This window comes from Oxyura jamaicensis, chromosome 19, assembly GCF_011077185.1.
Source record: "Oxyura jamaicensis isolate SHBP4307 breed ruddy duck chromosome 19, BPBGC_Ojam_1.0, whole genome shotgun sequence".
In the NCBI taxonomy this organism is placed as follows: Eukaryota; Metazoa; Chordata; class Aves; order Anseriformes; family Anatidae; genus Oxyura; species Oxyura jamaicensis.
This window is the reverse complement of record NC_048911.1, coordinates 3554704-3582501: the sequence shown is the minus strand read 5'-3', so window position 1 is coordinate 3582501 and position 27798 is coordinate 3554704. Positions and strand designations below refer to the sequence as shown.

The window sequence follows — 27798 nt, the reverse complement described above, 5'->3', positions numbered from 1 at the left end:
CTGACTTCATTAAGCAATGGTTGCAAGTCCCTCTGCCTCCTATCTTAGCTTTCTGCCCACGTTGGACAAAGCAGCCCAAGTAGAATTGGCTGCAGGAGAGGCACAGACCTGGTGCTGTTTCTAGACAAATCATGAAACGTGCCCCACCTCATTTTTCACATCTCAGTGACAAATACATACAACTTCAGTACACAGCTAACATAAATCACTGTTTGTGGGTGCTATTAATCATCTGGGAGGAAACAGTCATTGCCTGATGAGATTTAGTCTTGGTTCAATTTCTTTGTAACAGAGCTCAGGTCAAACTTCTGCTATATTTTGCATCTGGAGCATCAGCAGTCATGTCTTTTGTCAAGGATTTGACAGGGTAGAAAACAGCCTTACTACAACCTCTCTTTAAAACCCAAGCACCTTCTGTTTCAGTTTGAAATCACTAGTGCGTATTTCTGATGATACTCGGAAACTGTAAGAGGTGTAGTGCTCCCGTTTGCACTGTGGTGGCACCATACCAACAACCGCGCACCAGATGGTACAGATGCAATAAAAAGTCCATCCCCCAGCAGCCTACAAATAAAAGCGACTCTAACAAATGCACTTGCACTCACTCCAGAATTAACATTCCACATTTATTGATCTTCTAGTTTCAGTAAGCATCTTCCAGGCATCACAGCAGCAGGAAAAGAGTAATAGCTTAACAGCCTGATTTATACAGAGGTCTTCTCTGATGCATAAGGGACAGCATGGAGAGATATAAAAAGGAACTAGGATGGCCATAATACTTCGATATTTATTGAAATTCCATGCTTTTCCTACCCCCTCCCCCAGCGATGCAGTATTATCTGGAAAGCAAGCCACTGTTTGTTGGGAATAAAAAACAGAACAAAACCTCAGCCAAGTCTCCAGAGAACTAAGAAAAGAGTAATTTATCATCCGGTACTGTGATTGTCTACATAAATCAAACTAAATGCAAGATCTTGGTACAAGTGAAAATGATTTTAAATGCCCGTTTACTTGATTGTTCAGCAAGTACTCTAGGACTACTTGCACATACTGCATCTCTTCAATGGTGTTCGTATCTTGAGCTAAGTTAGAAATTTCTGGTCCTATCAATCAGCATCGTAGCCAGATCCCCTTGATGTGTGGGCCAGGAAGAAAAAGCCAACTGTGATCACAGAAAAGTTGAATAGGTCCCTCCTGTGCCAACCAGAAGCTTTCTACAAACTAGACACTCGGCCCCCAATATCTTCTATGCCTCTTTCATTACGTCACTGATCATCCATAATACCTGCATCTTGCACCTCTTAACAGTATCTCACATTAACACTCCTTCATTTGAAATATCTGGTTTGTATAGAATCACAAACCATCTTGGGTAAGCCAAATGCAACTGCTTTTGTATTCAAATTTACAAGAGCAGTAGCAACCCTGCTATAGAAAGAACAGTTCTTCCATACAACCGGTGCAAGACTAACATTTCCAGGCCTACCCTAAAAGGAATACACAAGTAGCTCTTCTAGAGAATAAATGAGAAAAACAAAAGCTTTTAACTATTTTGTGAAGTCTACAGATGAATTAATTTTGAACTATGTATGTTACTCAGCAAGACAAAGCATAGAACACTCAACTTGATGTAAGCAGCATGTAACAAATGTCTTGCATTACTGCCAGCTCTTTAGGTGCACTATGGAAATGTAGAAAGGCAGCCAGTGAAGTAGCCCTCCACTACTCGATTCAGGAGCAGCAGCTTCTTCCAATACTTTGTTTATGGAAAGAATAGCACCATGCTGCTGGGATCCTGCATAGTCCTAACTCTTCAATAACTGAGAAAGGGTAGTGAGCTGGTGGGCAAGAAACTTCCTCCCAGACAGTTTTAGACAAGCAGTCAAAATGGAACTAGAATCAGCAATTGTGTCTGAGCACTAATAGATCTAAAATACTGTGCACATTTCTCTATATATGAGAAGGCTATCCAACTAAAAGCAAATATAATGGTTTCTCAAGATACTTTGTTAGCAAGTATGTAAATATGAACATTAAACACATCTGTTTATCTAAAATACCTGTAGGAGGAAGTAATGCCTCCACTTCTAAGTCTTAATTATTATACTGCAATGGCTCTTTTTGTCCCATACCCTATCTTGCCACTGTTAACCATCTCCTTTCTCCCACCTCAGCCCTCCCCACAAGAAACCTGCAGCTATGCCTTTTAGTATATGCATATTGCAACCTGAAATGAAGACCAGCCACAGCTAGAAAAATTAGTACTGAATGCTTCTTACAAGATAATTCTTAACACTGAACTCTTTATTTATTAGTACTCTGCTGTTAAAAGCTGTGATAAAACAAACCTGTGACAGAGCAGAGAACAGTCAGGTAGTTGCAAAATCTTCTATAAAGTTTCTTTGGTAGAAAGGTGTTTCAGGCATGCTTGGGAAACTCCAGTATCAGATACTCTGAGATTACTATTTGCTCACTGGAGGGACAAGGATGGTTCCAACTGGAAAAAAAAAAGTGTTTGTTTTTTTTTTAATTTCAAGATTAAACACAGTATGTCAAGTTAAAGAGAAGTTTGCTTATGTCAGGTTGCTGAAGATGTTCAAGTAAGCTGCATTCCAACTGCAGCTCCCCCTTCCTATTGAGATACTGAAGACAGCCAGTTTGACACATCATTATTGGAAAAAATTATATTTTGGAAGAACTCACTACAGAAGGTGACAGAATTCCAAAAATCAAATTACATGAAAATATACATCGCAATTTTCTTTGTACATTAGGTGAGGAAACTCTGAAGTAGAAGGCAAAGAATATGAAGGGCCACAGAAGAGAGAAAAGGGATAAGGAGAAAACTATTTTTGATACCAAACCCAGAAGTTAGTCATTTGAAAGCCTACAGATGCGCATGCTTGAAATCAACCTTGAGATAAAACAAGTCTCCCTCACACACCCCACCCCACAAACAGGCAATGCAAAAGGCAAAAAAAAAAGTCACCCATAAAAAAAGCAGCTCATCCCATCTTGGACTAACTTAGTCAATTCAACTTCCAAATGAAAACACTCAAGTCCCTTGGAAGGGAAAAACCCAGCAGGCTGCTCAAGGGTGCTCCATGGCCAGTCTTATTGCTATACCCAATTCAAGAAGCATGTGCAATTGGGTTTATTTTATTTTTATTTTTTAAAAAAAAGAGGGTTGAAGGAAAAAAGAGCACCTTTGAGACTACAGAGGTCATCATAAAAGAAGACACAAGTAATTGATAGCAAATCCCTTCAGGTTTAATTAGGAAAATTTTAAGTTCTGATGAGGGAATAAAAGGGAGCACATTTCCAAAAAACAAAAGAGATACTAAACTTCAATAAGCAAGAGATTTTAATTAAGCCTCAGTGGGTCAAAGGAAAATTAAAGTGGAAAAAAAGACTTTAATCCTAATTGGTTTTAGTCTGACATGCTTCACAAGTTGTTGTTTGTTGTTTCGATTTTTTTTAAACTGATAGGAAACAATGAATAGGGAGAGAAAAACCTGCTAAAATCTTTAGAATTTACACGATTCTATTCCTAACTACAGACAGCATTATTTGGTACAATGTGTATTTGTGGATGTACATGAACAGTATATATATTATCCGGATCATGTTGTGCTATGTACACATCTTTACAATTCTTCCTGAAGGTTAAAGCAGTTCATTAGATTTCAAAATGCGTAATCATCTTGTGTTGGCACTTGTTAGGCTCTTGTCAGCATTGATAACTGGCATGTTTTATTGCAGCCCAGTTCCAGCCAGTGTTTGCCAACTTGTAACAACAGAAGTCCAGCAATAGGTGGGTAGAGTGCAGGAAAAAAACAGTGCCATGTTTCTCAATTGGAGACCTACAAAGGAATCACAATTATTAGAATAAAAACACTCATGATCCTGAATTATTTTTAAAACTTTAATAAGTATCTTCCTTGAGTTTGAACCACTACTTATTCAAGAAGTGTACCTACCTCCATACAGAAGATGCATACATCCAAAAGCATCACCTGAGAAAGACTCGTGTTAGGTTCAGCATACTGCACGACTCAGCCCAACTATCAGACTTTCAGGCTCCTGTCTCTTGTGTTGCTTGTGAAGTTCATAGTGTGTAAAGGTTTGATTATTCACACAAAACTAAACACCTGTAGGTTTCTCCATCGAAGCTTCTGTGCACCACTTACTGTGAAGGATGGATGCTGCTTCGACAGCGAAGTACAGTACGAAGTGGCACAGCAGTGCTTCATTAAGCAGTAAGCAGTGTTTGAAGCCAGCTACAAAGCCCCTTCTCATCCTATTCATCACCCACAGCTTACTTAGGAGTCAACAGGATTTAGAAAAAACTTTTGCCTTCCAAAAAAGTACAACGCATTTCTTACTATTTGTCATAATCATTGTTTCACTATGGCCAAGTTTAACATGGCAACAGAGTTAAGGTTAATTCAGGATATTCTGGAGTATTGCTCAGTTATTCCCTAAGGAAGAACTGCCAGTTACATTACAAACTATTACACTCTGGTTCAGGGCAGTTGTATAAGCCATTCAGTTCCTTTGCCTAGTCTTTTGGCAGAATTAAGAGCTTCTCATGCTTTCTCTATTCTGGAGAGAGTTCAGTTCAATCAAAGCACTTCTTCACAGGAGAGATGCTGCAGTACAACTTTGTCACAGAGCACATACACACCCTGACTCCTCCCAGAAGCACTACTACCAAGAGGGTAAAGCAAGCAAATATTTCCTATGCAACCTTGGTGAAGAAAAACTGTGAGTAGTGGGAACATTTGACAAGCTGTTTTAGTTGTCCAGGCAGTACAACCCTTTTGCACAACACACAGTACCATATTCCCCCCCCTTCCCTAAAAAGCTTTGTAAGGACACTCTAGTATTACTTGTTTTGGGGCTTCCCCAGCAAAATGGGTTAGAATAGTTTACTTGCCAAACCAACCATTAAGAAAGGGCAGCTTCAACATGAAGTTCTGTTTTGCTTTGAAAAAGCAAGAGTGGAAAATTAGCTAGTTGAATTTTCTGGCATACCAAGATTAAAGTAACTAAAGGCCATGTATTTAAAGGCCACATTTTAACACAATACTTTCTATAAGTACTTATCGTTTTTTTTTAAAAAAAAACAAACACTGAATATGGGATTGTTCAAATTACAGTAAGCATCTGGAATCAGGAATTCATTTTATCAGGTGAAAGAGTGTGAATGCCACATCAGCTACTCTGACATGAAAACTTGAAGAGGTTCCCAGATATGCTAGTTCAGTTTTCAAGCAGAATCTTTATCTGAAACTATCCCTAAAGCTTCCCCAGTGAACAAGTAATTCTGGGGCTGCTGAAGAGACTCACTTTTCTTGATATAATCTATGGCTAATATCTCAACTTGATTCTTTCTGATATACTAGCAGACTTTGTTAAAAAAAATCCCATAAGATACCTGAAACAATCTTATCTGAATGGTTCCTAACAATGGCAGTGAAAGCTCAGTTAAAACAAGCAACATGCCACCAGTATCTGCAAGAGAAGTGCCACATACATGCATATAAACTTAAGATAGCAATACAGGATGTTTTTAATATTCAAAAAAACGTGTTCTTCACAATAATGAATGTGAAGGAATGAGTATTCCTTCCTAGTACAACACTAGTAATCCCCAAGTCCTATTAGGGAATCAAGATGAATACTGCTAAAGGGAATCACGGCTTCTCTAGTACTCTTGTATTTATCCTTTTCAGAAGTTCCCCAATCTAGGCAGAAGGGCTGTTACTGCACTAGAAAGTTTAAGCATTGCTTCAACTATGAAGTCATTTGGCTGCACACAGCCAAAGAACTCCACTAAGACCAAGCAGCTGAGAAGATTTTTTTGCTTTCTGAGAAAAAAAACTGTACGCAGGAACACTTAGAAAATCCTCAACTCAGGTAAACTAACTCTTCTTCAGAAGGATACTTACCCTGAAAAAAGTGAAGCTACTAGCTGCTGAATAAGTGTCACTCAAAAGCAGTTTCTTGGCTTTTTCTTACACAGCGGGCAACTTTTCTTTTAAATTCTCCATTTCTGTCTTCTCTCCATTCTTTCTGTAATTGAATAGACAGCTTTCAGATGTCAGTGCTATAACCATATACAAGCTCTAGGAAGAATCTTGGTGTTTATTTTCAGACATTTACCATCCAGTCAACACCTAAGTTTTGCTTACAATCATTGAGCTATTCACTAAATACTTGTAACATTCAGGGTTTGAACACTTGCTCTGGGTTTTCATGCAAGTTGCTCACAAGACAGTGAAGATTTACCCCCGCCCCCCACCTTGGCTTTTACACATTCCCCAAAGCTAACCTTGTAGCTACCAGCTTTTTGCAGTGTCTGGGCTGAAATCTATCTATTTCAGCCTGACAAGCAGAAGCAAACTGCAGACCACAAGCTATTGTTACGGGTTATAGGAACTGGCTTGAACTGCAGTGATGAACAAAGGCACAGCTACTGTAGAGCCAGTAGTTCTGCAAGTTTTGAGACAGTTCAACTCTCTACATCTAGCTAGTACACTCCAGGACAGAAGTCAGAGGATTGAGAAGAGGCACAACAGTATCCTTAGAAAGAAAAAACTCCTAGTTCGGTGCAGCTGCACAGTATCATCTCCACGAGGAAGACCTTAACAGAATACTCAGCATACCTGCAGAGATGGTCCCTAGGACATGTACCTGATTTCAGAACTACACAGATTAAGAAGAAAGATGAACACAAAGATAGTCAAGAGATAAGTCGGAACCCAGAGATATGCAAACCATAGTGTCACTAAAACCTCACAGGAAGAAGTGCAGTCACTCTAAGCTATTTTTTGTCAGCTTCACGAAGCACTCAGATGAAAGCATGGGAGTTAGCACACACACAGACAGGTTGACATCTTGTGTGCTGCCTTACAGTTCACCAAGAAAGGGGCAGGAAATATTTTATGAAATACAGGGTTCTTCATATTTTTTTAAATTATATAATCAACATTCTTATGGGGTTGGGGAAAAAATAGTCACACCTTCTTCCTGAGGTAACCTGGAAGGCAACACCTTTCCACCCCCCCCGCATGGGGTGAAGGCCACAGCACACACTAGAGAGAAAACTGGGCTAACTGGTACATCCCAACATTCACCACCTCCACGCTCACCTAACCAGTCAACATCTTGGGAAGCCCAGCGTGTTTTTATCTTTCCAAAGAAAGCACAAACAAGGCTACTAATTAGTTTGTTCTCCGTTTTCAGTAATTAATCCTGAAGCATGTGGTTCCTTGGATGGGGACACAGGACAGCTTACACAAGAGTACTTAAGGCCAAGAAAAGCTTCGAATTTGTGCTTTCCTAGCTTCAGACTCTTGGTATTTTGTTCTCCTACCCTTTATTTGTAGTTCTATGAGGCAAGTGTTCAGAATTAAGGACCAAGTTAAGTTCAATTTGACAACACTCTCCAAAACTCTTTCAGGTTACAAACTAGTTCCATCTGCTTCTCACAGCATGTACTCAGGCTCCTGTCCCTCACTTTCCCCACCCCAAGAGAGTATTCCAACCCCCATTTTTCAGTTTTCCAGGAAGCAGCTATTTCCCCTGCTCTTTACTGCCATGACCTACCTGTAAACACCTCATTTTCTAGATTCACTGAAGACCAGAAGTTAGGGAGAGCAAAGTAACTTTTAGTAACTGCCAAATGCTGTTGCTGCAGTAAACTAAGTAGAAGACTCCTCGATAAGCATATCAGAAGAGAGGATATGAGCCGCCAATTCTTTACTACCCTGATGAGGATGTTCTGGTTAACAGAACAGAACGAAAGGGAAGCAATCTACAGTCCAGCAGGAGATGCTAAGCTGCTGAAGCAACGCATTGAGTTTAAAAGTTACTTAACATCTTACAGTCAGAAAAAATTACTAGCATCCAAAGTTTTATCAGTCATGCCTTAGTACTGTCTTCAGTCAGAGATGGGTTTAAAGTTTTGTTCTTTCAGACTGGGGTAAAAGAAACTCGTTTCTTTAAGGCATTTTATCTTTACTCTAAGTTTGGACCAACTTACCAACCAGCAAAGAAATGCATAATCTTGTATGAGAGAGCTGTCTTAGAGGCAAAGTTGCTCCTGAGGTGGTTGATAGAGCGCGCATACAGTATAGAAAGATTAAAAAACAAAACTTATGATGCTAGTTGGTGATAAGCATAGATACAAGTACAAGCTTCCTCCAGTGTTAGGTCACCTACATTCAAAACACACGTGTTTGTAAGCTGAGGAATTCTAATGGTACTTTTAGCATTTCATTAATAACTCGCTCCATCCAGCGCTCTCAGGTATGCCAGCAGAAAACATCTGCGTGTCCTGGGTATTTGTTTCCACAATTGTTTTGAGAAGGGGAGGTCCTCCAACACAAAAGAATATTAAATGTGGAAATTCTTCACTACAACTTCTGGTGGCTTTGTTCTTCTTACCCCATTAAGTTATTCCCACTTAAGACTGTTCCCAAGATTTTTCAGGAAAGCTCAACCACCTTTGGAAACGCTAACAGCATAGCAGATGGAAGGCTTCCTGAAACTAAACTCCTGCCCACCTTAGTTAGGAAAAGCTAGCTTGACAGAGGAAGTTAACATGCTTCTAGAAAACTTTGTGTCTTCCAATTGCTATCTCTCTTTCCTTACTGTTCCAGTTAAACCTGGAACTTCTCTTTTGCAACCACGTTGCATGTATTAGTCATTTCTGTACTGCAATTCAAGAGTAATTCAAAGGAAAGTAAGCATGTTAAGCATCTCTCAGATGAACGGGGCCAGAAGTCAGTTCTCCCACTTCCCCCAGAACTGAGAATTTTTCCCTCCCCACCACAAACAGTTATTAGTCTGATTGCTGTTCTGCTATAAAAGCAGCTCTTCTAGAGATCCGATAGCTGTGTTTATACACCCACGCAGCACAGGCCATGCTCCAGAAACACTGTGCTTGCTGCACGGAACTCTTGCATCAAACACTTATGACAGAACTCACCCCAGCCTCTGACTGTAAGTTGTGCCCTTCTCCCTCACTCCTTACCCAGGCATTCAAGTCTGGGACAAGACCAGACCTAAAGGCTGGATGCCCAGTGAAGCCTTCAGGTACCTTCTCTAAGCAGACCTGCACAGACAGATCTAGAGTTTTACTCCATGTTCAGGTTAAGGCTGTTTTAAAGAGGTGAATACAGAAAGTCACACCATAATTGTACTGAAGTATAGCCAACTAAATTTTCTCCTTCCATTCAACTTGAGTTATTTAAGCTGCTAACAGATCAATTAAGACAAGATGTTGCTAATTTATACAAATAACATACTACAAACAACAGGTTCTAGAATATGTCTACTTCCACAGCTAAACTTAACAGCAATTTCAACTGCTACACATATATAACCACACAGGATTTTACAGCCAGCTTCCATGACACAAAAGCAGCCAAGGCTTATTCAAATACATCTGTGCTTGAGTTATTTACTACAAGTAACTGCATTACTGCATAGGAGAATCAAACCACTGCCTATGAAGCTTGACAGCATCTCTCCCTTGTATTCTCTAAGATATTTACCAGGGCTAGCTGGAAATTCTATTTCACAACATGAGTGCTTTTCGCAACAAAAAGGTAGCCTTAGTCCATGCTGTACAAAGTTCATCTGAAAAAATATTGTACTGTTTGTCAAAGTAAAAGCAAAACACTATCTCAAGTTTGTTTCTACACTAAAGACAATTTGCAGGCTAAGAAAAAAAATATCTTACCGCTGCATCAACATTAGCAGGAGAATCGCCATTGGGATCTGCCAGCATAGAAATTACACTAATCATTATAGTTTCCACTGTGTGAATAGGAAGCCAGCGTTCCTCAGGTTTTTCATAGCCATATTTGTCTTCTCCAGGCTCATGAAGAATTGAAATGCAGACATCACCATTCTTGTCAACTACAAAATAGAACAAGGCATACTTCAGTAATGAACAACACGCTGGCATTTCTTCAGGATACTTATGGAACCGTTAACCTTCACTCCAGCTAGTCTAAAAACATGTTGGTGAAATAAAGTTTATAAAAAGGAAAGTCATTATATGTTACAGAGCTCAATCTCTAAGAAACAAGACTTGGTGGAAGTTGTACTATGCCTAGACTTTTGGGGGAGGAGGCAATACATGGGTAGGAAGAAATTATTTTTTTAAACACCAGGCTAACAACTTTCAGAACTAATTTAACTGGGCTTCCACTGAAGGTCTTTTTTTTTTTTCCCCTGTTAAAGTTTAACAAATCAGAGGATGACTTCTTCCACAGCAAAAGCATGAACTGGATACTACTGCAGTGTATTGGAATATCACTTAAGTTGCTAGAATCAGAAACTGCTGGCAAGTACTCTGACATTTCCAGAGCTGAAACTGACATAGCACCAACATATTCACATTCCCTTATGACAGGAGCACTGTGCTGGTCTCCTCCCAGCTTTCAACATTTACATCTCCACTAGTGACTTAAAACCTAAAAAACATTTCTACTTCCCAGTAGAAACCCTCTTCCAGTTTATTTCACCTTCCATCTATGTCCAGCAGTCTAGAAATAAAAGAAACCTTAGGAAGTGTCATCTTTGGAGGGACTAAGAGATGCTGTTATTTCCTTTCATGCTTCACTGAAGGACAACCTTGGGCCTTCTACACTGAACTGTCAAGTTGGTAATACAGTAAGATGAGGCACTTGAAGGTATAACAGAAGGCAGGTATAGAAGTTAACTCTCTCCTCAGATCAGAGCTTTGTGCTTAAAGATATATATATATATATATATATAAAATCGGAACAGTTACCATGAATCCAATAAGCTAGTGAAAAATACTCCAGGAGCAGCCTCTCAGAGCAGCACTATTAAAAACTCTGCCATGTTTAGTTATTGCTGTCTTCGCATAAGAAAGACAAATATTTTAATACCTCTAACACAAACAGACTTGTATTCATTTGTCTTGCTCATATTTTCATTCTTAATTGCAGAAAGCTGGAACTTTGGCATTGCTTACCATTCGGATGCCAGATTTCTGTGATGAACTTCATTTTTGGTGGCCTCAGTGGATAGTCTTTTGGGAAAGTAAGATGAGCCTTGAAAACACCACCTTCACTGGGGAATCAAAAATATCTTAGTAGAGTTTCTTGTAAGCTTAAGCTGAAGGCTGGAACTTACTGATGCACCAAAAGCTCAACATTTACCCCTCACACAGCTTAACATGTTGATTAGCAGTACCAACATTCCCACAGGCAATGAAAGGAGTTTGTAGACTGAGAAGATCCTTTGACAAGATACTGCCAGTTCCCCAACACCTTTAAGAGTTAAAATGATGTTTCATAGAAAAAAAAAAAACATGACAGGGCATTCACTACCTGGAACTACAACTCACATTTTTCCTCCCAGCACATTTGTTAACAACAAAAATATTGCCAATAACTCTCAAGTACAGCCCTCCCGGAGGTATCTGTTCATATTCTTCCTTTAAACACCTCTGTCCTAATCTCTCAGTATCAGCCTCATTGAAGAGTTACAGAAAGGTTTATAACTCGTGTCTACCACTAATACCTTTTCAATACTCATCTAAATGGACTCAGGCCTAACAGTGAAGTCTCCAGCATTACATTTACCCACTAAACTGGAGAACAATAAATGAGACATCCAGTTTTTATGTGGGAGTTGCATAAAGTCAGGTCCACATTTAACTGAAGTAACAGTTTAAGTAACTAGGTTTCAATACCCAGAAATTCTCCTTTCTGAGAACAGTGAAGGCCTGTACTCAAAGGAAGTCTTGCAGATGGAATACTTAGCAAATATAATCATTTCTTGTAACTGAAGTTTGTTACCAAGCTTGAAGTTGCAGAGGCAGAGGTTACAAAACTAGAACATAACCTCCAAAGAAGGTGGCATGAGATATGCAGTATGACAAGCTACTCCTCAACTGCCACTCCCATGAGAATTGGGGTAAGAAAGCTGTTCCGTGCATGTATTTTTCTCTATTCATAATGGAGTAGCAGCCTGCATCCAGAACTTACAGGCTACTCAGAAAATAAGTTTTTACCACCAACAATAAGATGTATAATTCTAGCAGGTATCTCAAAAACCAACACCACTGTATCTAAATGACTTGGCTTTTAAAAGAGAGCAGCTGAGGGGATCTGAACCCACAGCATTCATTTTTAACAAGTTTCAGGAATGCAAATTCCAAAGAATTATTACTCTTCCTAGGAAGGGTAAGAATTCCAGAAACACCAGATATTTTAACATCCATACTAGGCAAGATAACGGAAAGTTAGATTACATTTGTTGATAGCCCCAAACCAATTAAATTCTGTATTTCATAGTGAAAAGAGTTCCTCCTTCCCTTCTTAAAGGAGCGAATAATAAATCCAGGCTGTACCTGGTTGCCCCTCATCAACAGCACATAAATAAAGTTGTACCTGGTTTGTAATGTGTATCCAATTAATTGAGTTGTCCATCAAGAGAGACCTGTACCATTTTTAGCAATATTTCTGATAAAGGTCCCTCTATCAGTAGCATCATGCACTGAGTCTAAAGTCTAGTTTTCCTGAGTTTACAACACAAAAAATGACTAAGGACTGGAGCAGAAGAGAGCTTGCTATCTAACAAGCCTCAAAACAAGCTCAGCACCTTACTGAAGTGGGGAAAAAATGCTACTGCAATTTTCAACATACAAGGAAAGGGTCAATTAAAAGTAATGTGTCTTTACGACAACAGTGGCCATGAGAATATAATGTGGCCATGAGAATAAAAGTGGCCATGAGAATATAATGTAGCCACTACAACACTGCTCAAAAAGAGGTCAACGCAAGTTGGAGAATTCCTCTCATGCAAAACTTGAGAATCACAATGTAGTGAGCTTAAGAAGCCAAAGCAATTTGATTGTTGTGCTTAACTACTTACTCAGAAGCCTGCAGACAAAGGTATACAATGATTTGATGCTGGAACTAAAATTGACCTCGAGTAAATGCCACTAAAAGGCTTTCTGTATCAGTAATTTACCACTGGAACAGCTTAATAAAGGAGAACAGAGTTCATCTTCGAGAGCTACACTTTAAGCTGACCTTTTCAGGGCATAAAACCTTTTCCCAGGAGCTAGAATAAATGATCATATGCAACCTCCGAGAAAAAGAAGTTGTTCTCTCAATTATCCAGAGGTTTGTTTTTTTTTGTTGTTTGTTTTCTAGAAAGCTACCGCATTACATGTGCCAGAGTGCTTCAGATACATATATATGTAGATAAATAAGTAGACAGCTGCACAAATGCAGCAAACTCAAGTCCAGCAAAAGAAGTTTGTGTGAACTGCATGCATTTTTGTGCAAGTGTCCATTAAAGAATCTTGTCCTTAGGAGCAAGGATAAAGATTCAAGCTTTTGGAAGTCTACCATGCAAGGTTTGCCTACAACACAAATTTGATCAGCGTTAAAGTACTCTAGGTCACATTGGGAAATTCTCCTTCAGCAAACAGTGATCACTATAAGGGTTGACCCACCTCAAACTGGGAGGACTTGAGGCTAATTCTGTGGCCTGCTGCAGTTTCCCAACTGCATCCTTCTCAAATATTTCCTACAGTGGCCATCACAAAGTTGGAATGGCTTGAAGTTGTGCTATCAGCTAAGCTAGAGCCTCACAGCAGTGACAGCAAGCAGATTACACCTGCCTTACTTCAGTGCATAGAAACCAAGCTGCCCCTAAGCATAGCCTATCCTCTCTCTTTTCCACACAAGTGCACAATAGGATCAGTGCTGCAGCTTCCCAGGGGAGCAAAGAGGTTTAGAACTTCATAGCAAATTCAGCTATTTACAAGTACTTTACTAGCAACTGAACAGCATTACCTAACTTAGTAGGAAGATGTAGGTCATCTCTACTTAGACCATGCTAGAACTAGTAAATAAGAGTTCTACTTAAGTTTCTATATAAGTAGCAGTACTTACTATAGTGTATCTGGAGGACCAATAATAAGGACTTCCCATCGATAAAGATCATTGTCATCTATTAAGCCCGCTGAAAAGCCTTCCACTGGATTTTTGTTGAGCTCTGTGTAGGAAAAAGAATTTAAGAGTGACTTTAGGTGCCTATTGTATTTATTTGCTGGTTTTTGCTAATGCCTCTATAGGTGACCAAAAAACCCCACGACTTTCAGCGACCTGGTATGTACTGATGGACTTATGATCTGGATGAGCATCCTCAACTCCCTGCCACGTACAGCTGCATGCTGACAGAGCGGAGACCCAGCCTGACTCACATCATCAGCTGAGTGCATCAGGAGCAGGATGACCAAGCTGTACTCAGCACCTTCAGACATGTTCTCCTAAACTAGCTGCCACCAGGTGTGCATGCAAATGAAGAAAAGCCACACGTTTGCTACTAGTTAAAGAGCCACACTATTTCACAAGAACCCCGAGGAGCCAGATTAAACTCAAGTGTATTTTTAGGTCTAGAAAAGTGTTAACAGGAGAAAAGAGCCACACATATTCTTTATTTAAAACTAACATCCTACATCCCTTAAATGATTCTTTTCAGTTTCTGAAAAGATCCGAGGTATGTGCCCAGTGCATTCTGGAGATGACTTACTAAATTCTGAACTATTAGAAGTGAGCCTAGAAGATGAGCTTGTTATGTTTTTCATTTGTTTGTTTCACAGTTTTATCCACTAGCGATAAGCAAAACAGGATTCTAAGTTGGTAAGCTACTTCATATAGTTACAGCCAGATAGGAAGTTATCTGGAAACAGCTATGCAGAGGTCAGGCCTGGATACAGACCCTACCAACTGTGTTCAGCCTGCTTCAGTAAAAGCACAAGACCTGGGAAGAAACACCTCAAATGAGTACTGCCTAAAGAGGGAAATTGGCGTAGGGAAAAGAATGTCTCAGCTGATTGTTGCGGGTCAGACACCCATTTAAATGCCAACTGGTGCCAAATTTAAGTTCTTGATACAGCATTTCGAACAGTACAAACTCATGATGGATGGATCTTCGGCATTTAGAACAGAGGAATGGGAAAAGAAATTATTCATTCAACTGGTCTGTCTTCCATATGACATCAAGGGTTGTTTTGTTTTACAGCTGCTACTGCACACATTTTAAATCCTGCCAGGCATCACACAGCCCCCCTAGTTAGAGGCCACTGTATCCCCCCCAGTCAGTCTATACACATTCCTTCTATGTAAGATCTATAGCAACGGCTGTATTTTGTGTTAGTTTCTAGGTATCAGGCTTGAGTTTAGGGCTCCTTGTAATGCCCTCAGGTACATGGAGAAGAGCCTCAAGTGAGAGCTTTGTACCTTTATGGAAAGGAGGCTACCATTATGTCCAAACCCAGTTGTCCATAAGGTTGCAGTTTGTGTTTGCTCTAATTAAGAATTAAACTATTCAAAGCATCGTTAAAAAGACACAATGATCAATTCCAGCTCTATACAGACAAGTAAGTGCAAACACTAAGAGCGCTCAGCTCCTATAAAGGATCGAGATCCTGAGGAGGTGGATAGCAGGAATATTGACTTCACTCAGCCACTGGTAATTCAGAGTCAAGTTTATCCACACAGATGAGTCAGTGCTAAAATCCCAAGAAATGTTTCATTTCTTGGCAGTATGTTGGAAGGGCTTTTCTTAGAACCTACACAGCAGTGGTTCAGTCAACAGATGAAGTCAAACACTCGCTCTGAGTTGCAGCACAGAACAGACTGAGGTGTTGAACCACATCATATTTTCATTAAACAGTGCCTAAAACAAAGGCTGCATAATCAAGATCCAAGTTTCAAAAACCCAAACCTATAGCACAACCACACCTTTGCTAAGCAGGCCAGTTCTCACCCTCTGAGATCTCAGAGCCTTTGTTGAAACAACTGCATAAGCTTGAGTAACAATCCCATCCAATTTTAGGTTAAAGGGACAGAGAGAATAAGCATGTCACATGGAGTCAGAAGCAGTTGCTGCAGAAGAGCAAGCCCACTCCTCCCCAAAAATACAGTACTTCACCAGTGCCTTACTGCCTCCCAGCTACAGACAATCCTTCAGCACCAGGTATGAAATGTTCTATGACATTCATATTTGAACATATCCTGCTTTTGCTCTTGGGGTTTTATTAGGTGTTGTCTACTCTTTGTGCAAAAAAAAGGGATTTGTCCTGACGCCTCTGTTCAGGATGCTGAAGTTGTCCACTAGGTATATTAGTAGTGTGATGCAGAAAAAACATCCAGCACAACTACCGGAGCCAACAGAAAGTGCAAATGTTAGATTTGAGTATCGCATCCTAAGACTTTCAAATTTGAAAGTAAGCCTCCAAAACAAGTTCCCTCGTTTCTACATCTCCAGAGGGAGCAGTCAGTTTATGGCAGGTTTCCTGTGTAAACTGCTAACATCGAGCTGTTCCCATTTAGCTTCCTTACTGGTTGCCAGTTATCACTTGTCAGTGGTAACGCTGAACGAAAAGTTAAAAGTGGAAAATTAAGGATGCTTCCGAATGCTGAAGCATTCGGCATGCCACACTATTTTAAAGTCCAGCAGGCACATCTTTTCTTCTCTTTCTTGATTTGTGCTACTTCCATTGCTTTTTATATCTGTCTCAGCCTCCAGATAACAGCTTTTTTAATCCTTAGCTCCTTTGAAGCATTTTTCACATACTTGTTCCCAATGAAAGCCAGCTCTTGCATTCTGACTCATACCAAAGACCTCGCAGCGCTGTATTGCAAGAGATCTTGTGAGAAGGAGTAAGATTGCTGGCTACCAACTGTTGTAACGCAGAAACCTGTAAGCTGTATGAGAGGGACAGCCATTGACAAACACCCTCTGTGGAAGCGATTAGGAAAATCTGCTTAGGGGATGTCACCTATAAAGCAAATTGTGATGTTACTTCTTTTACTGGAGGTGGCATCGGCCTCTGCTTGCAAGAAATTTTCCCGTTTTCTTTTCTCTGTAGCAATACCGAAGCATGGTTTAAATAGTTCCTGCACAAACACTTTAACGTGAGGGAGAACAATGGCCATAAGCTCAAGCACCTTCTCCACTAGAAGCACGCAGCATTACCCCAGGCAAGTTAAGACAGTCTGCATGGAAAAGCTAATTTTATGCTAAACAGAACATCCACTAACGGCCAGTTAGCAGACAAAAACAGGAAAGCTCAGCCAGGTTTTGCAATGGGATGTGAAAATCATCATCCTTGGTTGTTTTACCGTGGACAGTTACGAGCTGCTACTCATTAAAGCTTGTGAACACCAAAGCCTTGTTTAATTATTTTTCCTGGACAAAGCCACTGCTGCATATCAGAAGAGGTAGAAGCACCTCCCTCTCCATGAGCTAAGGCTCACAAAGAGGCAAAATCTTTTCCCCCAATCCACGTACCCCGGTGCAAGGATGCAAGCAGGAGCAGAGGCACCAGGCTCCGGCAGGCTGCTGCCAGGCGGAGCGGTGACACTGACAGGGCTCCCAGAGCAGGCACCTGTTCCGTCTGTCACTTCCCACCACCCCTGGCACTTAACTGCTTGTGGACCGAATGGGAGGGAGCTTTCCCAGACAAACCCATGGATGGCGAGCAAAGGATTTGCTTCCCTCCTCCTGCCAGGCAGAGGGAACCAGCGCTTGGTGCAGGTCCTCTGCAGAGCCCCCCTGGAGAGCAGGGCTGGTCTCAAAGTCCTAGAAAAGCCGAGAAGTCAGACACCTACAGAGAACCGTGTCCCTCTGGGTTATTTTTCAACACACTATTTCTCCACAATACCCTTATTTAAGTGGAGACATCCCGTACCTTTTTAGCGTAGATCTGTGCACACTAACACATCTCCACCACGTCCATGCTCAAATTTCAGTGCAGGTTACACGCTGCTACGCACTGTACACTACCGCTTAGTATTTAGGCCAAAATTATCTGCATTTCTGATAGTTTAATATAACAAACTTTTCTTCCCAGTAGAAGATTTCTAAGGTCCCCTCTGGAAGCACCCTCAGGTAGAGTCCTCAGCAGCTCAGGCCGCAGCTGCCTGCCAGCACACACCAGCCTGGGCAGCTGCCAGGCAGCAACGCGAAGGGAAAAGAATCCCGTGACTGCTCGTAAATCAGGTTGTCGGTTCCTTTAGTCCCGGTCCTGAATCAATACCTGTTTTGGGAGATGCCGGCAGGCCCACGACAGAGTTGTTTAAGTCCAGAAGAGGCTTTAATGCCCAGCACCTGGCTTCTCACACTGCCTGCCAGCACCCCGGTGCCCCTGTGGTGGGTTAGCTCAGAACCAGATCCCACTGCCTTCAGCTGGAGCCGATACCATACCCACCCTACGCCGTGCTGCCAGCGTGCGTTCGGTTTACACCAAGCTACTGATGTTTCCACACTCGCTAAAGCTGCATTTATTGAAACCAGGAGACTTTTAGAAATCCAAAAGCAACAGCGTCAACAGAAGTGACTAAGCAGAAAGAGCCCCGTGGCTGCAGGCAGCAGCTATGTGCGGCATCTCAGCGTTTCAGCCTGACGCTTCGGCTGCCAACCGCTGCACACCAACACTGCCGAGGTTAAGTTACACCACCGAACAAAGCTTCCAGAAGTACAAGCTTCTTCAGTATTTTTAAATAGCAGCCTCTTCAGCGAGTTGCACGGTGGTTGAGGTTTGTGCTGCCAGGGGACTAAGTCCAAAGCAGAAACAAAATCAGGACAGCCCACATCCCAGCTGAGGCTCCTGGAGAAACCATCTCCCTGACCCGCAGCCGTTCCCCAGCACAGGCAGGTATGGGACGTACCAGAGGCTTCAGTTTGCTACAGATTAGGCTTGGTTTTTCTCGGCGCTACTCCAGGAGCTTCTAGCACCAGCTGGTGAGCCTGAAGACCCTCCTTCTAAACTCCCCTCCTCCATACCCCACGCCGTGACTTCCATGGTTAGATGAACTGAGGTCAGGTATGATTTCCAAGACCTTGTTCTGCCTACATACGCAGCTGCAAGTCTTTGAATCTCAATGATCAGTGCAGGATACTGCTGAAGTAACACGATCTCCTCAAACAGACCTGCTCCAAGAGCTCTCCATATTATCTGCTTTCATCATGTTCGGTCTTGCTCCACGAGCTCATCCAAGAAGTTCAGTCAAAACATAGCACATGATGCACACGCATTCCTGGCTGCCACTCTTGCAGTGACAAACCAGAGAGCAGTTACGACAGGACAGTTTTGTTCTCAGAAGGACATTTTTATTTCCTTTGCATTGAGACCAGAGCTGTAAATACAAACCTGCCCTAGGGAGAGATCTCTATCAACCACTTCAGCAGCAACTGTAGATTTGCCTCTTCAGCCTTGCAGCTGATGTGCAGCACTCCACAGACTGTCCCCTGTTGAGGAGGGCAGCATCACAGCCTTCTACATCCCTAGCTCTCCTCTGGGATCACAGGATTTGTCAGGAGGGTACATTTTTAGCATTAACATGCAAGCTGCTCAGGGCATCAGCCCAATGCAATGCTCCACAGCTGCAAATTGTGCTCCTCTTGCTGTCTCCTCAGCTACACCTGCACAGCCTTCCAAGAATGTGCGCAGGAAAGCAGGTCAGGGAAGGAGGGAGGACAAAGTTGAAGGTTTCTGGTTTGGTTTTTGTTTCAGCCCTAAAGCTTCGTAGCCAGGGCCACAGCTGACCAAAACCTCTGAATTTCAAAGTACTGTTTAAGGCTTTGAAACATGCTTCTGGAATAAAGACTCTCAGCAGTAAATGTATAACCAGTGTTCAAATTACAATGAATACTCATTTTGGTAGAAATTGAAAAACAAACCATTTCCTCAAGAGCCCCTGTGACTAGGCTGCTTGAAGCATGCTTTTCTATTCCAGTCACACCGGAATCCAGCAGTTACCTCAGCCGGGTTAATACTGAGGTTGAACAAGCCTGTAACAGAGTCCTACTAAGGTCTGAGCTTAGGGCAGGAGGGAGGATGGGAAGAACAGGGAGTCAATAGGATCGGAAGAAGCTTGATTCTCAGGGTCACGCCTGAGAAGAAGCAGGTTTCTCACCAGAGCACATTCAGCAGGTTTGCCCAAAGAGTCAGTCACAGCATGGGGCCACATTCACCCACCGTACTCAGTAATAACACAAGTGCCACCCTCATCCTGCCCTTAGTTTGCACTCTTGTCACAGAAGTACGAGGTGGGTACACACACATTTGAGATGCTCCCTCAGCAACATTCAGTAGAGACCTTATCAGGATAAGGAGTTCAAGACTCCAGTTATCTCATCCCAAAGCAGATGTCAAAAACAGGTCAGATGAATCATGTTCCACAATTGCTTATTTCTCTTGCAAACAAAGGAGCCTCCAGAGCTTCAGATGTCTACCGCATAGACTGCTAGAATTCTGCAAGGCAACTGTCATCCTACGTGTCACTCGTTCACATAGCTGATGAGTTTGCTACGGAGAGCAGGAAAATTTTATTAAACAGCTGTTTACAAACTACCGACAGCCTAAGGATACAAAAAAAAATCCATCTAAGTATCTTCTGAACAACCCTCACATGCATTAGTTACGGAACAGCACTGCTGAACAGAATGGAAAGCTCGGGGTCTGGGGCTTACATACAGGAATAAACACGATTCTATGAAGTCTAACAGAAAGGCTGTAGCACAGCACTGCCACAGGGAGACGCAGACATCTGAAGAGTTCAGAAACTTTCTTCACAAGTGTAAGCTGGTGTACAAGCCAAGGACACACTTCCAGCTTGGTTTCCTTTTCTCACTTATACGAATAACAGGTTTGCATCTGAATTTGAATTATGTTGTTATTCAGAACTGTTTAAGACATCTGCCTTTAAGTGACTCTCGGCAGCATCATCTTTCAGATCAGTACCAAGAGCAAGGCAACAAAAATGCCAGCCGGGTTGACATACTAGGTGGTGTAATAACTGCATGAAAATGGGTTTCCCTTAACAGTCATCACATATGGAAAGAGTGCATGGGAAGCTTTAACAAAGGGCTTCTATCAGAGCCTTTACTCTCATTCTAAACCAGAACAAGCACTGCTTACATTCACCCCCACAACAGCAGTTATTTTTATGGAATCCTATTTCGTTTAGATTGCTATACTTAGTGTTCTTACAGGGTCTGGATATCTGATCTCTGTTCCAGCTGATGTGCCTGGACCTGAGAGCAGGAAGGAGAAGAGAACTAAGTACGAACACTTAGACTTGCAGGGTAGGTAGCCTAGAGCGCAGACCTACTGGATTCCTTACGCGACAGATCTTGCCAAGACCAGTCTACTGACAGATAGCCACACACCACTGAAAACTGAAGCACAAAGCAGGTGCAGCATGGTGATAGCACAGACCTGCAACGTGAAGCGTTACCAGATTCTGTTCCCATACACTGGGACACAAGTGAGACTGAGAGTTTCAAGAGCTACATGCCCTCCTTCCTCACCCAAAGCACCTGCTCTTTCTTCTCCGGGCATCTGACTTCACACACATTTCAGTATTTGGCTAGTTCATACTTTCAGAACAGCAGCAGCCTCCCAGTTCAGAAGTTCTGCTTCATCAGAACCCCATCTCTACGCTGAAAAGAAACAGCTGCATTTTATTTTTTGAAATGCTTCCATCCCAGTCTGCACCAATACTTAAAAGCTTACTTCTGCAGAGTACCTCACATGCTTAAAGACCTTCATAAAATCCCCACCTCGAAGGTGGCAAACAAAAACACCTAGATTAGAACAAAGATTACGTTAAACACACTAGGGGAAGAAAATTCAGCAGAATGCCTATTTGAGGCAAGCAAATTTCATCTAAAAAGTCCACTCATTCTCAAACTGCTTAGAATAACAGGACTTCAGAAAAGAGATGTGTACCAACCATGAAAGGGCATGAGTAATCATATCTTAGTTGAACGTGCATGTGTTGCTCGAAGTCTTGCATAAAAAAAAGAGGCATGAGATGCAGAAAAATCAAAGCAGAATCCATTATAGTCACAACATATTTTATTTGAGGACTACTTACGCTACTTGGTCCATCTCAATTCAATTTCTCTTAGACCAAAATAAAGAGTAATCTATGGCAAGACAACCAATCTTTACAGTTTACATTTCTACAGCAGACAACTCATTGACACTGAAGTTGGAATTATTATCAACAGTTACACAAGGCAAGACATTTTAGCAGGATTCGGATGATTTAACATCTCCAAATAAAAATCTTACTGATAACTCAGGAATTCTAATGAAAGTGTTTTCTCAACAGGTATTATTTCCACTCCTTATTGTATAGGATGTCCAGTAGTACTCTCCCATTGCAGTATCCCCTAACAGAACAGAAATAAGTCACTTCACTGTCAGATCCAGATACATCCAGAGCGTGGTGCAAATTACAATGCCCCATTGCGGGGGAGCAGAGAAGGGAACAGAACCATTTCCAGTCAGCTTGGTTCTTTCCCCAAAAGATTACTAAACTGACCTAACCAGAGCCAACTGGCTGTGACCACAGACAGCCCTTCAAGGGCCAACGTGCTGAAGCAGGTTGTTACCGGTAACTCATCTCATTTGTTCTAGTAGCTGGTTGAGTCATCAAGCCCCTCCATTTTGAGGTTTAGCTAGACCTCACTCTCCAGAACTGCCAGCATCCCTGGATTTTTTGCTGTTGTGATTGCAGTCAAAAAAGCACCATTCAGCTTATTCATGCAGGAGGAGCATCTGAAAAACCAACATGTGCAGCTAGTAAAGTTTGCCACAAGTCACATCTATTGTGTTACTTGCAGAGCAACAGAAATTCAGGCTGCTCACACTGTTCAGACTGCAGCCACTGTAACAATGCATGTCTTTTAGCAGTGATGTTATCTATAAAGCCAGTGTGAGCGAGGTAGCTTTAATGCTTCAGCCACTTTCTTACAAGAAAACAGGATTATCTGCTATGAAGGGGGGCCTGCACTACCAGAGTGTTAACATAATCAGTATGCACATGCTATATCTAAGCATCCCAAAAGCATGACAGCAATGAAGATTGAATCTCATCTAAAAATGAAACTTTATTTTTAAACACAGCAGTCTTATAGCATTTAAGTGATACTGGAGTTAAGACTCCAAGGTCCTGCAGGTGTCAAACTTAAGTAATATTCTGTGTTATCATGAATAGTTATCACAGAAACATACCTCTCCAAGGAAGCTAATACGAAGATTAGCATCAACTTATTACTTGGAGTAAGTACCACTCAGATGGTATTATCTCGTGGACTAACCTACTCTAAGGCAGAAGAAAGTAGTCAGTATTCAACTGTAAACAAAGGCTTCTTATACTACCAGCCAGCCAAGAGATACGCCATCTCAACTTCAATCTATTAAACAATCTTGATTCTGTAATTCCCTCAGAATTTACTACGAAAATATTTTGAAGGAAACCCTGTGTAACTGCCAGAAATTCAGCTAGCTCAGTGTCATACCACAAGATTTTTCCACAAAAGTAAAAAACTGTTGAATTGCCACGTTAAGTATTTAGTACAGTTTTCCAACTTGTTAATTTTTAACTAGACATTTTTGCTTTGAAATGAGTTATAAACACTTGAAATCGAAGTAATGGCGTGTTTCTCATGTTTGAGAAAGTTATTAGCACGATTTTGGTATCCTAAGTTGGAGAATATATACAGTGCAGCAGAACTTTGGCCAATGAGGGCGAGGTAATTCCCCTGTTTTTCAGGGAGCCGTGTTTGTGTCAGACTACTCGCACTTCTGGTTCCACTGTACACCGATTTAACTGCATCCTCCCTACACGATCCTGCCAGATGAACTAGACAAGTCTGCCTACACTATGTCAGGAACAATTGTGCACAAAGATGGAATAAGAACATTTAGAGAAACGCCTCAGTCCACAAAACCCTTGGGCTCAACAGATCTGGAGACCTGAGCATGTAAAGCTTCTCTTCTTTGTTCCATCTCTTTTTAAATAGCATGATGGGTTTGGACTGTAGGGAGAACACATTTTACCCCATTGCATCTTAGGGATATACTGATCTACATACCTGATCCTGCATATCTGTATGTCTGTCCATCATACCCCACCCCCCAGAATTCAGAGGCATTTCATTCTTTTAATTTTCCCTGCACCTCATCCATAAGAGGAAATGGGTAGGCCATGGCTTCTCTTCCACAGCACTAGTGATCCAAAAATCAGGATCGAACATACATCTGTAAGAACACATTTATTGAAGTTTAAGAGATTTCCAGAAGCTGCTAGAGCTTACAATTAAGTTGATTTGAGAAGAAAAAGACATTTAGCTTTACAGACATTCACACAGGAACACCTCCAGGGCTCCACTCTTAGTGCCAGCACACTGCCTGCCTTTGGTAGTCAAAGATCCCCATTTAGCAGCTCCTTTGAACGCCTTTTAAAAAGCGCCCAAAGTTCCAGCTATCTTGATTTGAACTGTTCCTGTGCCTATGTGGTAGGCAAGCACAGATACTAAACCAGTTACTAATTCCCTGGCAATATTGCTATTACATTCACAGAGACACTGAAGCTACTTCGTATGAGAAGCCCACAACATCTAACTTTACTCCCACTTTGTGACTGTTGCTGAATAACCCTTCTTAGAGTGTTATCAGCATCCAGAACATGATGCTTATGAGGACAAGCACGTTGTACATACGTTACAGGGGTACCAGTTACCTGCTCAAGTTACAAGGCTCTAGAAGGCTCTAAAGAAGCAAACAGTATTTAATACACTTACTGGAAAATCTTAGGGCTACATTGCCACATCTCCTTAAAGTGCTCTGATAAAACCCTTGGCTTTAAGTCTCACTGACAAAGAAAAAAAAAGGCTCACCAGCTGACCTTCATTTTCACAGAAGCTTCAAGAACTAAAACAACTCATTAAAGTGCTATGTCATAGACACCTATTTTGCCCATAATGCCTTTTTTTTTTTTTTTAGACAAAGCATATGGGGAGACAAAACAGATAACAGTTCTGAGGACTACTGTTTTACCACTACTTTTTTTTCTTTCTCCTCTGAAGACTTTTTTTTTTAATTTCTTAGCATTGAGAATAACTATCTAGGGTCTCATCGCCCATTAAAGAAGTTCCATATTCCTCAACTGCTTCACAACTGCATGGGCTACATGTCCTCCCTTCAGCTTTCCTCCACCTCCTGATGTCTTGCTCCAAGTCTAACAGCTCCGACCTCAGACCTCTTGTGGTTTGAATACAGCTGCCTTGATAAGCGAGTGATCTATAGCAATTTAAACAAGTTTAGATCACATTAACTCACCTCCACTGCCAGTTTGTTGTCCTCCAAAACCCAACCACTAAGTACAACCCAGTGACTCACCACACTCGATATAATGCAAAAGCTGCATGTAGCAGAAAGGCTGAAATACCAGCCCCACCAGAAGAAAGAATACCACAGTGTTGATTTTTGTTTTGAGGTAGAACAAGCAGTGTGAGTGTAAACAAAGAGACACATTGGAGCAGCTGAGACTTGGAAGAAGACAGTCAGCAGTAGGGTAGGAAGATCAGACATCATGAAGCTCAGTCTCTGCATTGCGACTTCAAGTAGCCTGCCATCAGAAAAAGCAGTGTCAGAGTCTAGTTTCAGCTCAGTTCAGATACTGTTTAGGTTATCAAAATAAGGAAGAAAAAGTTTCCCTTCTCAGGTCAGTAACTCTTCCAGACAGGACTCCTGAAGAATTCAAGGTTCTCCTTCAACGCTCACCACAATCACTTTTAATACTTGTTTCTTTTTTAAGAAAGTATATTAAGATGAATACCAACAGCACTGACGGTACTTCAAACACAAAAACCCCACACAGGGTTGCATGTCACACAAACAGCTACACTACTTGAGTCAGCACAGCTGAATCAGTAAGATGGCAACTGGAAAAGCTTACCAGCTTTTGCCATTACACACGAAGCCTTCAGAAGGCAGCGAGCAGGAAGGTTTAGGGGTTAACGGCGGTCTACCTAAGAGTGCGCAAGTCCACTTCCACATCCAGCTGGCCCACGCTTACAGAACTTGTACCTATTGTTATTGTCCCATACTACAGCACACACACCTACTGCTATTGTCCCGTATCTCTCCTGTTACTGGCGTATCCGACCACATGGATGCCTCCCCAGATGCCAGCAGCTTGGTAGCCACTGAGGCACTCAAGCAGTACCTGGCTACCCTCCTGAACACGAGCACGTGTAAGGTAAGCTTGTTTTTATGAAAGAAAAAGTCATGTTAAAGGGATTAAAAAACTCCTGTGCTAGTGGTTGGCTATACTTCAGTTTCTCACCCTTATTAGCACCCATCACAACCGAAGGCAGCTGGTTACACAACTCCCCTCCCTCCCGCTGACAGGGTCCTGTGGTCCCCCACCGCACCCCAAACCTACCGCCTCAATTCTTGGCCCAAACCTCCCCCCCACACCCCGTGTCACCCCAAATTGTCCCTCTGGGCACACTTGGGCTGTGTTTGGGTGCAAGCGCCTCCTTGTGTGGGCACGGAGGAGCCGTGAGGGGAGGCACCGCGGGGCGCCCGGACGCGCCTCAGGGGCTGGGGGGGGGAGGGGGGCTCCCGGCCGCGTTTCTCTTTAAATCTGGCAGCGGGCGGCACATGGAGCCGCATTGTGCGCCCCGCGCATGCGCAGCGGGGCCGGGCCGAGGCCAACCGAGCCGGGCCGAGCCCAGCCGAACCCAGCCGAGTCCAACCGAGCCCGGCCGAACCCAGCCGAACCCCCTCGGCGGCGGCGCGGCCGGGCCACGAAGGGAGGGGGCTGGGGCCCCATCCGCAGCCCCGCTCCCGGCCCTTCCTGGCCCCGGCCGCCGGCTCCTCCCTCCGCCGGCGGTCCTACCCCCACACGCACAGCGGGGGCAGCCCCGGTGCAGCCCCCCCCCGGGCCTCCAACAAAGGGGGAAGCGGCGTGTGCCCCCCCACCCCCCTGTTCCCGTCCCGCCTCCCCGGGCGGCAGGGCACGGGGGGTGAGGGGAGGGGAGTGGGACGGGGGCACCTCAGGTCCCCGCGGAAGGTGCGAAGGCCTGAAGTACTGTTTCCGAGGGGGGTATAAAGAGATAAATAAATATATAAAGCACAACAACCAGCCCTCCCTCCTCCGCTGCGTTCCGCCAGCTGGCAAAACCCCACGGAGACCCCCCCGCCCCCCCACCCCCCGCCCCCCCGCCCCCTCCGCCCCCCTCCCCCCGGCCGGGCAGCTCCCCCTCCCCCCCTCGGCCTAGTTCCCTCAGCTCCCGGCTGGGCAGGGGGGCGGCGAGAGGGGGATTTGGGGGGGGGGCTCGGAGGGACTCTCCCCCCTCACACCCGTCCCCTCCCGCCCCCCAAGCGCAGGCCCCCACCCTCAGCGGCCGCCCTCCGCTCACCCCCCCCCACACCCCCCCGGCCACGGGCGGTTCCCGCCCCCCCCCCCCCTCGGCCCCCCCCCCCCCCCGGCGCCCCCCCCCCCCCAGGCCGGTACCTGCCAGTTGTCTCCGCAGTAACAGGGCGGACTGGAGCTCCGTCATTCTCCCCCTCTCCGCCCGGGGAGGGAGTCCCGGGGACGGCGCGGCTCCCGGTGCTGCGAGCGCCCGAGGAGGCGGCGAGTGGCCGTCAGCCCGCCCGCACGGCGCCCCCCGGGGGTCTGGCTCCGCGCCGGCCGCCGCCACAGCACGCAGGGTCCCTGCCAGGGGCGAGCGGCCGTGGCTCCGAGCCGCCCTCCTCCTCCTCCCCCCGCCCGCCAGGAATTTCGCTGCACTCCGGGCCGCGGCGCGCAGGCGCACTCCGCACCGCCGTCGGCCCTTCCGCGCCGCCATCTTGAGAGGGGATATCGGGCGGGGAGGCGGGGCGAGCCTGGCCTCGGCCGCCATCTTGAGAAGGTCACT

The 27798-nt window shown here is 43.5% G+C and overlaps 1 protein-coding gene across 1 annotated transcript; it reads right to left on the bottom strand.

Moving 5' to 3' along the window:
• Positions 1 to 612: 612 nt before the first annotated feature.
• On the bottom strand, positions 613 to 27798 carry UBE2G1 (ubiquitin conjugating enzyme E2 G1). The gene is made up of 6 exons (XM_035343106.1): positions 27396 to 27798; positions 13959 to 14061; positions 11021 to 11118; positions 9755 to 9933; positions 5955 to 6078; positions 613 to 3863 (listed from the first exon to the last, which is right to left on the bottom strand). Exons 1-5 carry the CDS (start codon positions 27781 to 27783, stop codon positions 5992 to 5994), a joined length of 855 nt encoding a protein of 284 aa, XP_035198997.1. The 5' UTR covers positions 27784 to 27798; the 3' UTR covers positions 613 to 3863; positions 5955 to 5991.

What these genes read in the sequence shown, in the direction of transcription:
- UBE2G1 (XM_035343106.1), bottom strand. Translation starts at nt 27,783, where the DNA reads ATGGCGGCCGAGGCCAGGCTCGCCCCGCCTCCCCGCCCGATATCCCCT. An exon ending in ACTGCGGAGACAACTGGCAG is followed by an intron (nt 14,062 to 27,395) that starts GTACCGGCCTGG and finishes TTTCCTACACAG; the next exon opens with AGCTCAACAAAAATCCAGTG. An exon ending in AGAAATCTGGCATCCGAATG is followed by an intron (nt 9,934 to 11,020) that starts GTAAGCAATGCC and finishes TCTATTTTGTAG; the next exon opens with TTGACAAGAATGGTGATGTC.